The sequence below is a fragment of the Knufia obscura genome (genome assembly GCF_036327395.1).
Source record: "Knufia obscura strain CCFEE 5817 isolate CBS 148926 chromosome Unknown scaffold_2, whole genome shotgun sequence".
Taxonomy (NCBI): domain Eukaryota; kingdom Fungi; phylum Ascomycota; class Eurotiomycetes; order Chaetothyriales; family Trichomeriaceae; genus Knufia; species Knufia obscura.
Genome location: NW_027042688.1, coordinates 1,630,950 through 1,641,840, shown reverse-complemented (window position 1 = coordinate 1,641,840; position 10,891 = coordinate 1,630,950). Strand labels below are relative to the sequence as shown.

Here is a 10,891-nt window from a genome sequence, read left to right as displayed (position 1 = left end):
TCGCGTTTGCATGTCAAGGATGTGTTTGCATCTCAAGACTCATCTCTGGGTCAGAGTCATCCGGCTTCATTCCATCTTCACTGTTGCCTTGCACGTCTGTTAGACCATCACCAACTTCTCCTTGCCAACTGAACACCACGTCACAGCGGCACTATTGCGAAAATCCTATTGACAAAAAAACCACTGTTCTGCTAGTAGAGTCAGATCTACCGATTGCTCCTACGTATCTGCTGCAGCCTGTTCTTGTTCTTCATCCATCAATATTGCTGCTCCGCTGAGGGGATAATAGGGAAAGCTCCCTCATCGTGATTCACTCGTTTCCTCGTTGCTCAGAGTAGTGCTAGACCACCCTTACAACTCACAGGCGTGACTTGCTGCTCTCATGCAAATAACCCACCCTTGCCACGTAGATGGTGAAAACAACTCGCCTACGCAAGCCAGATCAGCCGATTGCATGAACTTCGCCAAGTGCTGTTTCGTTCGTCGCTAGGAGTTCTACAGTAGAGTGTCGTGATATCTCCTGCATAGTATTACAGTACACGCTTCGCGATCGTGCCCCTTTCGTGTCGACTCGCGCCAGGAAGTTCCTAGCCAATCACGGTTCAGCAACTTGAAGCCAAGCAATTCTGGGGATAGGCCAACCCCATATCTCCTTCCGCTTTTAATGTAGAGAAATCGTCCTCACAACCATGAATTTATCGTTACACGACCCTTTCACGCTTGCCTTAGACTCGCCGGAAGCACTACTAAACGAGCTACGTATGTGTGTGCAAGCCAGAAACCGAGGGATACTAATTCGATCCAGGCTCGGGTCATGCAGCGGTCTTACGGTTCAATGGCACCGGCGACTACCTCGCCTCGGGGCGTGCTGATGGCAAAATCGTCATCTGGTATGTTGTTCGCACTACTGTTACTGCCTAGCATCAGTACTGACCTTGACCAGGGACATGGAGACCATGGGTGTTGCCATGAAGCTTAATGGGCACTGGAAGCAGATACAAACTTTGAGGTAGGTGCGGTCGCATTTGCAATCGCCTTCCCGATCTGCCACAACATGTTGGTGTTGCTTGTATTATGGTTTTGGTCAAGTTACCAAGACCATGATATAGGCATTTACATGTGTACGCCTCCTTCTGCGTCTGAGGCCTCAAGCGCCAAATCATACCGAGGACGACACTCGTTTCCGATCGACATACCATGCAGCACTTCATGCACCGCGATCAGAGCTCTTACTGGTCATGCTCATACCACTTATCATGGCTATACTTTGCGTCGACCTTATGGTCTCACGGCTAACCATGTCTTAGCTGGTCTTGTGATGGCCGCTATCTTCTTTCCGGTTCCAATGACAACAGAGCTTGCCTATGGGACCTCAAAACACAAGAACGAATACGCACAGTCAAATTCGAGACGCCGATATACGTAGGCGAGCTACACCCTCGAAACCCATTCCTGTTTGTGTGCTCGCTGTACGAGGAGCATCCATACCTGGTCGATGTCAGTCACTCAAGCCCAGTAAAGCACCGGCTGCCTACGAAACCAATAGATACCGACACCGATGTCAAACAGTCAACAACATTTACCATCTTTTCCGCCAATGGCAACCACATCATCTCTGGTACCTCGAAGGGCTACATCAACATAATCGAAACGCAATCCCGCAAGATAATACATTCCACTAAACTCAGCTCAGGTGTCATCTCCCTCCTCCGACTAACCTCCAATGGCCGCCAGATGCTTGTAAACAGTACCGACCGCATCATCCGTGTGCTCGACATGCCCAATCTAACTACCATGAAGCTCACCGACAGCACGACTGAACAGCACGAAGCCAACGGCAACGATACACCAGATCTTGATCATGAAGAGGAACACTCAGGCATCGATCCTTCGACTCTTCCCGAGAATATCCACCTGCCCACAACTCACAAATTCCAAGACCTCGTCAATCGCCTTCGCTGGAACGATTGTGCCTTCAGTCACACTTCGACTACAGCAGGTGGTAGTAATACACACACTGTCGACTATGTTACAGCATCCACGTTTATGAAACGTGATATCTATATCTGGGAGCTTTCCTCGAATTCTCTGCTACGAATTCTGGAGAACGCACAGGAGCCGACGACGATTGAGTGGCATCCCAGCAAGCCTTTGCTAGCATGTGTCGGACAGGAGACAGGGAACGTTAGCGTTTGGGGAATCGAGCCGACGCAGAAATGGTCAGCTCTGGCGCCGGATTTCACCGAGGTCACGGAGAACGTTGAATACGTTGAGAGAGAGGATGAGTTTGGTACAGATCCCTATGCAATCCAGCCTTCGAATCAAGCTAACGGATACAGACACCTACCCCGTCGAAGAAGAACGTCGTCGCCGACTCGAAGGAGAAGACGAGGCGGTGGACGTGCTCAACATCATCGCGGATGATCTGACAGTGGCAGCCAACGGCACAGCGAGTGGGAAATCGAACGATAGCTTCGTACTACCCATGCTCTACGACATCGAAGACAGCGAGGCCGACGATCAGGAACTGGTAAGGATGTCCAAGCATGAGTACCGCAAAAAGGACATCCACGAGGGCAAGGAGTACGAGGATGACGGGGAGGGTACGCCAACTATGAATGGAGCAATCACGAATGGCACAAAGAGTAGGAGGCGGAAGTAGCTTGGTCAGAGTGGCAAACATAATACACGACTGAAGACAAGAAACCTGTCAATTGGATGTTCTCACACCTGTGATGCCTTCGAAGCACAGGCTCTACGGAGCTACCATCACTTCGATCGTGGTACTGTCCCCCTACTCCCAGTCTGCTACCGGTGCCTCCCCCGATGCTCGAACCACGAGTTACCAGTAGTCTACCAACCCGGAATAACCCAAGTACCTACTCACTCTCATGGCCTTCTTTGCTCCTCAAATCATATTTCGATGGTCCGAGGAGGAACCAAGTCGATGCCGGCTCTGACTCGGTCGGTCCTAAGAATGCTCAAACTATAACGGTGCCCTCCCTAATGCTCAACTATGAATTGCCAATACTCACCACCAACGCGAGTAAGTATATACTCTCGTGGCCTTCCCGACTCTTGAGTCGTGTCTCAATGGTCCGAGGTGCCGAAGTACATAGTGCTAACTTCTACTTGGTTATAATAATGCTCGATTACTAACTACTTGCTACTTAGTGTACTCCTGAATAGCCCGTAAGCGGTATATAGAATTATAGCGTTATACCTTCTATCACTACTCTAAGTCCTTCACAATCACAGTTCCTGCAACCTATTAGCCGCTATAGGTAAGGCACAATATCACCTCTATAATCCTACACAACTAGAGAAGCGTTGAATCTTTGCAGGATTATTGGCGTCGTATCTTTATAATTCTCGCTATTTCCAGTGTAGATCGCTAATCGTGTTTCCCTATACAGTCATAAAACTTAAGACGGTTAATATTAGAGTTCCTATCAAACCTGAACGAGCACTCTTCTTAGCGGTGGTGGTAGGGATGCTTGCTGTAGGGATGTTTCTTGACCGTCTCACCTTGAAGCGTCGGGGTTTCGATGACGTGAAGGTGTTCTCCTTGTCCGAGCTATCTTCGTACTCAGAAGCAGATTCAAAGCCAGACTCGTAGTCATCAGGGTCGATATCAGGATGCTATTCTGCATCGTCTTGTGTGTCTGGTAACTCATCTTCATCTAGGTTGTTGAGTGCGGTTAACGCATCTTTAAGTGGTTTGTGTGTTTATCGTAGTCCTTTAAGCTTGAATGTATAGGGAAGTCCAGCTCAGAGCCCAACTCGTCATCTGAATCGAAGACCTCGAACTCTGTCCTCTTATGCTTCATGATGGTCAAGGACTAGTGGCTCGCACAGCTCACTGCATCTGACACTGTCCGAACTTGATCTTGCAAGACCCAAAGCTTCCCAGACATTTCTGCTGAGTTGGAATTTTTCGTCCCCGAAGGCTGCGACTTACATGGCTGCCAAACATCGCCATTGGCTGCCATGCAATTTAGCTATCAAGGCAGGTTGCATATGGCATGGCTCAGGTCGCATGAGCCTGCCGGGGCACGCAGAAACCATTGAGCCGGACCACCACACGTCGTTTCGCGACCGACGCGGTAGCGCCCAGCATGAGGCTGTCTGCAGGTTGGAGGTAGACATCGTACAGCGCTTGTCGCGAGGGAAGTGCTCGAGTGGTCGTAGATAAGTATCAATAAAGCTCTCGCTGTGTCAGCTAGTAGGAGCTGTATCATAAGATAGATATCTGTAGTGCTGAGCGTTGTGTAGTCAGTGGCTGGAGCCTCATGTCGGACTGAGACCAGGAGGTCAGTAACCAAGGAAGGAAGGAAGGCGCAGCAGCTCGGTGATATACCTAGCGATCGTCGTGCTTGGGTAGTTGACAATTGTGATCATGTGATATCCGGGTGGCTGGGTGGCCAAAAAGCAAGCCTTTCACCAATTTGTCGATGACATATTTGTTGAGTGAAATATACCGAATCTAGCACAATAGCCTCTCACCAGGGACCGCGCGCTGTACAATCCTGGAGCTGAAGTCACTTGACGAGTGAAGCTCCGAGGGCAGCGAGCTTCAACTCCTCCAGCCGCAGTACAGTGGCACCACTCAAGCACTAGCTGCTATTATGAAGAGAAGAGATTTCAAAGCTTCCGATGCTGAGCAAGAGCTCTTCAGTGAGCATTGTGCAGACTTTGTGGGCGCATGCGAGCCTGCCCGTTGCGGTACCAGCCTTGCGAAAGTTCGATTGTGCTTTGGACTTGTATTGAGGTTGTATATACGCTTGTCGAGCTTGTGCGCTTGAAGCAAAGCTGCTGGTCACACTAACGACATATGAGTCTCAATACTGATGAGCAGCACATCGAGAGTTACCAACACATCGTATAATGAGTAGGGCGCGACGTATACTGCAGCTCGTTAGGAGATTTGGCGGCCACGTATGCATGCCAACAACCCTAAATAATTTTGGTACTGAACATTCAACTACTGCAGTTTAGATGACTATAGCGGATTTATACGGACGTCGATAGGTCATAACACAGCTTATAAATAGTATTATTCAGTGTTCCTAAGAACGAGGCGTAGTTAAAAAGGTAGCGAAAGGTATATAGTCGCTCCGTTCGCCGAGGAAAGGCTTAGCGGAAGTAATAGTAGCTTTCCTCGCTGGGCTATAGGATCTCTTATTACTTTAGTAAACACCTAACTCTACGAAGACTAAATACAGTATTTATAGCGCTATAGTATGCCCCTCTAATGTACGTACCTAGCAAAGTTCCTATGATTATTTAACCTGCGCGACTGTTCATGTAATAAAATCACCGGGGTTATTCTTGTGTATGCGTGGCCGCTAAATCTCCCAACGAGCTGCTGTAGACGTAGCAGTTCAACAGCATTGGGATTCGAGGTGAAGACATCAAATAAGTTGGGTGTTGAGTTGCGAAATTGTATCTTGACAAATTGTGTCTTTTGGCAGTGCCATATACCTTATCTCCCACTTCTGAATACAGCTGACCGAATATCTCATAACACACGATCTACCAATCACGTTTCCATCCTACGTCGAGGTCTAGTGCCATTTACCCACGTCGAATTCCCACGCGCTGCAGGAACAATACCGTAGCCATCATCCGAAACATTGGAGAACGCTCCAGACGATGCAAGTAGGCCAGAAGCATCTGAGCCGTCAGGATCAGCCGCCGAGGCATGAAGATCCAATTGCTCTGTTCCATCACCTTGCAGTGGGTAGTAGAACGTTGGCGAGTAGTTGTGAGACACAATACTCCAAATGTAGCCATTGTCGAAGAACCAACCGCCAGTCGTATATGCACCGCTTTTGTCATAGCCTGAATCAAGTTAGCATGTAGTCGGACGACAAGAGCTTCCAGACTTACAATCATCTATTGGCTTACGGAATGCATGATAGCATCTGTCATCATCCCAGAAGTTCGAATCGAAGGTACCGTCATCCCGCGGTGGGCAATACCTCATCTTGTCACCATCGTCGTACTTGAAGCAATAGCAATTATCCGGTCCCAAGATTACTTTAGGGTCACACCTAAGGGCGTGATGCCCCCCAAGGGCAAAGGTGATGTTGTATGAAAGGGCCAAACCTGGTGCCTCTGCGTTTGAGAAGCTGTAATGCCATCCTTTCCGCGGGTTGAAGGTCTCCGTTTTCAGCTGTTGACAGACTGCCTCAATGGCATGGATTTGAGAAATATCACCCTTATTCCCCTTGATCCATTGGAATGGTTCACCTCCCATGATGCCCGACGGATCTGTCTTCGGATCAATCGCACATGCGTGAGTGCCCAGCTTGATAGTTATCTCATCACCACCGACCTTAGCTGGAATGTAAAAGGCATCTGAGCGAGCAGAGGCGGAAGCAGTTGCCGAAGCTTGTGAAGCAGATTCTGAAGAGGCTCGACTGACGCTCAGAGATGACTCTCTTGATGCAGCCGAAGAAGCGCCTTCTTCAATTCCGGACGACACAGCCGAAGTAAAGCTCGCATCGAACGATGACTCTCTCGATGCCGCCGACGCGGAAGACGCTGAGGACACCGACGAAACAGAGGCAACAGAAGACACCGAAGATCGCGATGATGAGACTGAGGCATTCGATGCCAGCGCCGAGGTGTACGATGACCATGCACTAGCATCGGACGTGACCCAACTCCAGACACTGCTGGAGACCTCGGGGGGCACGTCGGTATTCGTGCTCACTGTAGTCGTTGAGGCAGCAGACGTTGTGGCATTCGTGGGCGGGCGTCCACCCGGATCTGTTGTCGTAAGCATGTCGGGAGGCGTCGAGTTGGATGGCAAGGATGGCATAGGATACCTGCTACTCGTGGCGGTGGTCAATTGTCCATCCGTACCAGTATAGGTCAGGGTGTAACTTTCGTTCGCCAAATACGTCGAAGTCGCTGTGGTTTGTATCGGGCGTCCTCCCGAGTCTGTGGTCGAATAGGTCCAGGTTTCCACATCGGTGGCTGGCAGCGTGAACGTGAACAATGATAACCACGAACTGAGCGTTGCGGCAATAGCCGGGTCGTTGTAATCAATCGAGATTGGACATGCTGCGGCCGTGGTAGTCGTATCTGCCCCACATCCAGTCCAAGTTATCGTTGTCGTGTTGCATGCTCCTGCTGACGTGATTGTCGAGCTAGCTGAGTCCAGGGGACACTCGCTGAAAACTGATACATGTTGGGCCGATGAACATGGTATCGTGGATGTGGTTATACCTGACAGACCAGAACAACCTGTCGTCTCAGCACTGGTAACAGAACACATCTCTGTCGAGGCGTTGTTTGCCAGTGTCACAGTAGAACAGATCTTCTCAGAAATCGTAAAGGTCTGCTCAGAGCATGAACTGGAGCTGCTCGACTCAGTCTGCGTGGAAGGAGTACCTGTGGTCGGCTCACTTGTAGGTGTTTCAGGCGAGGTCACCGGAGTAGTCTTGCCGTCGGGACCGCGGGTAGATTTCGGTGTTGGTCTCAAATCTCCATCATCAGGGGGTGGCCCGATAGGTGGAAATTCGATCTTTGGCGCAGGCGGAAAACCGTGGAAAAACCAGGTAATACAGGACCAATGATCCTTGAAGATGCAATTAAGCATTATCTTGATCCAGCCAGTCGGAAACGGGACAGGGAAGCTGCGTTCGTCACAGAGTGCATCCGGACATGTCCAGACACGATACGGCATTGCCCATACTGTACCATTCGAATCCGTGCTTGTCGAGGTCTTCAGTCCCGTCTGGTATGTCACACTTGAGCAAGATTCACCACTGTCCGCTGTAATGCACGTGATGTACTCGTTCCATCGAGTGGCACATCGAGGTAAATCGTGATTCTTTGTCGCAGGCCAGTTCCACGCTAGGGTAGTTGCACCCGAAGCTTGTGAAACATCGCAAAGCCAGCCTTTGGGACAGTTACCATTCGTGGGGACATCGTTGTCCAAACACTCCTTCTGAGGCATGGTACAGACGGGGCACAAACAAGCGTTGCCTCGACATACAGGATCGTAGGCACGCGAGGTCGATGTCCACACATACGACAGTGAGCAGGAACTGGTCTGAATGAAGGGGTTCCAGGCATCAGTGATGCTGCAAGCAGCGGTTGTCGTGGCAGGTGCAGTGAAGTAGGAAGTTGCACCAGGAGGACTAATCGTAGGAGCTGTCGATCCAAGCACAGAAGGCACAAGCAGTGTCGTGATATGACTGATAGTAATGGTGGAGCTGCGAGAGTCGAGGCCAGTCTCGGTAACGTAAGCCTCGGTGGGTACGATAGTGAATGTAGCTGCCAATTCTGTAAAAAGACCTGTGCTATCTCCAATGTCTGTGGGTAGACCCTTGGTCGTAAAAGTGACAGCAAGACTATCTTGAGAGCTATCCTCCTGTGTCGTATTCGCCGACGATGTGGAATCTGCCGAGGACGAAGACACGGAAGAAGCGCCAGGTGAAGCAGAGGTGTTTTCAGGACTTGATACAGTCCCAGGAGGAGGAACTGTGTACGTCGTGCCATTGGAAGAGACCAGAGCAGTGCTCGTTGTGACAGTCAATACACTCGTCGAGAAGGACGTGAGACCGTCCGTAGTGACTGCAACCACCACTGAAGAAGTGGTGGTCCAGGGCACCATGGTTTCAGATGCAGAAGCGGAACCCGGAGCGGACGTCGACTCAGATGGAATGGATGGTGGGATGATATATGCTGTACCGCTCACAGTGGTGAGCGTAGCATTAGTAGATACCGTCGAAAGGCTTATCGAGTAAGACGTGGTGCCATCTCCTGTCATCACAACGATGGTAGTATGAGTGCTAGTGAATGGCACCAAGCTTTCCGATCCCGAAGAGGTCTCAGACGCAACAGGAGAGCCAGACACAATAGCAGAAGACGTAGGCGTAGAGCTGCCAGATATCGCACTCGTGGTAGCCGGGCTGGTGAAAGTGCTGGAGCTGCTCAACGTCGTGCCATCGGATACAGTGATATTCAGTACTTGGGTCAAGGTACTGTCAAATGATCTTGTGGTTTGGCCGTCTGGAACGAACTGCGGAACCACTGTCGTTAACGTGCTCGAGAAGACGCCATATGATTCGGATACAGAATTGGTAGGCGAAGGCGCACTAGCTGTACTGATACCGCCGCTAGTACTGATGACTGACACCTGGGTCAGCGTCGAATCGAAAGAGATTGTACTGCCACTGAATGATGAGAATTGCGGAACCACTGTTGTCAGCGTGCTCGTATACATGCTGAAAGAGCCAGGCCCAGAGCCGGAACTCGGCAACGGGCTAGCAGACGTGGGAGTGGTCGCCACCGTGTCTTGGCTCGTGGTGTCAGCCGTGGCTGTGGTTTCTGCAGAAGTACCTGTGGGACCAGAAGGAACAGGAGGAGGCATTGGGCTTGACGATGCAGAAGTCGGAGAGGATACGGGAGGTGCAGGAGGAGGGGAGTTCGTTGGCGCTGGAGTCACACTCTCAGTGGGTGGTGATGGTGTACCGGAGCCTGCCGTTGTCCAAGGATGCCAACCAGAGTTACCCTGATCCGTGGTATCCACAAGCTTTGTGATATCGCTACAGATAGAACTCGTCTGGCAAGCAGCAATGGTCTGAACGAGAGTTTCGGTGGTGGTGCATGTCGTGCTACCATCGAGGAAGGTGCTCATCCAAGTGTCTGTGCGCGTAGTCGTTGAGAATCCTGCAAGAGTCAATATAAGTTGTATGATTTCCAAGTCGACTTACCATCCTCAGCGAAAGCAAAGTTCATCAGGCTTGACAGCGTCAAGACCAGAAGCGAGAAGATCTTCATCTTGAGCGGTGTGTTTTCGTGTACCAGCAATCTTCAAAGATTCGAACTCTTGGAGACAAGAAGGGTTGTCAATTTGAAGGTTGGATTCCAAGATGAATAATAATTTCGAAGGGTTGTAAAAGAGAACGGCTATTTGTATAATGCCAGGGAAGGCGCAAACGAAACGCGTACCTTCCTCATATCACTAACAGTGTCGATTGCGTGTGTGAGGATTTGTTGAGGTCGATACGCTGAATCCCTGTCACCCTGCGCACGAGGGAAAGGGTTTACGCATCATGGTGTCCGCTCGGAGGTACTTTGAGGTACGATACGATCTGGTCCGGGGTCGAAAGTGCAGGAAGACGTTTCCATGGCGCCAACAATGCCATCGCTGTATACTCTTCTGTTGTTACAGAACAATGTTGCTGAATGGCAAGACAGCTGGTGATATGTGCGCTGAACAGGTTTGTCACAACTCGCTGCCGCAACATGTTGAGACAAAGTGAAGGCAATCTCTTTTTCCAACTGCTCTCACTCTTGAGAATACAAGCATGGCGTCCACCCCAGCCTCCACCTCAAGTACTGTTGGCACTCAAATGTCCGCTCCGCTTGCATACCATCGACACCAAAAAGCAATGACCACTGCAGCCTCTCAGCAACACGATATGTGATAATACCTCATACTACATCGTGACCTGCGTCGGTTTTGGAAGGTTTTCGTTCGAGAGGGCCATCGTGAGGGTCATCCTAGCTCATCCTTCTTCATGATCTCTGCACCGTCCAGATTCCCCGACATGCATCATCTCTTAAGCGCGTGTCCCCGCCCGCTCTTGCATACAACAGTTCCGCGCATGGTCTGTAAGGAGGTCAAGAAGCTCATCAGACAATGGGAAGCATTTAGGGGTCCGCTGCCAAGGCACTAGCATGTCTTCACTTCATGGCTTGGCGATGTAGGCATAGGAATAGGAAAGACCTTGCCCCATTCGCCAAAATGCTGTGCAGAAGAACATATCAATGGCATTACGTGGTCAAGATGCAAAGCACCAAAATCGTGTTTACGTCGTATCATTGCTATATACTCAGCAATTCGTTTCCCCAAGCTCCTGTTTGA

At 50.3% G+C, this 10,891-nt stretch overlaps 2 protein-coding genes across 2 annotated transcripts; one reads left to right on the top strand and one right to left on the bottom strand.

The window, feature by feature from the left end:
- Positions 1-689: 689 nt before the first annotated feature.
- SWD1 (chromatin binding protein) lies at positions 690-2,662 on the top strand (the record flags this gene model as incomplete). The annotated part of the gene is made up of 5 exons (XM_064870874.1): positions 690-759; positions 806-890; positions 944-1,009; positions 1,308-2,290; positions 2,340-2,662. 5 exons carry the CDS (start codon positions 690-692, stop codon positions 2,660-2,662), a joined length of 1,527 nt encoding a protein of 508 aa, XP_064733327.1.
- Positions 2,663-5,542: 2,880 nt separating this feature from the next.
- On the bottom strand, positions 5,543-9,801 carry PMZ80_002440 (uncharacterized protein; the record flags this gene model as incomplete). Its single annotated transcript, XM_064870873.1, has 3 exons — positions 5,543-5,844; positions 5,893-9,690; positions 9,735-9,801. 3 exons carry the CDS (start codon positions 9,799-9,801, stop codon positions 5,543-5,545), a joined length of 4,167 nt encoding a protein of 1,388 aa, XP_064733326.1.
- Between the last annotated feature and the right edge of the window lie 1,090 nt (positions 9,802-10,891).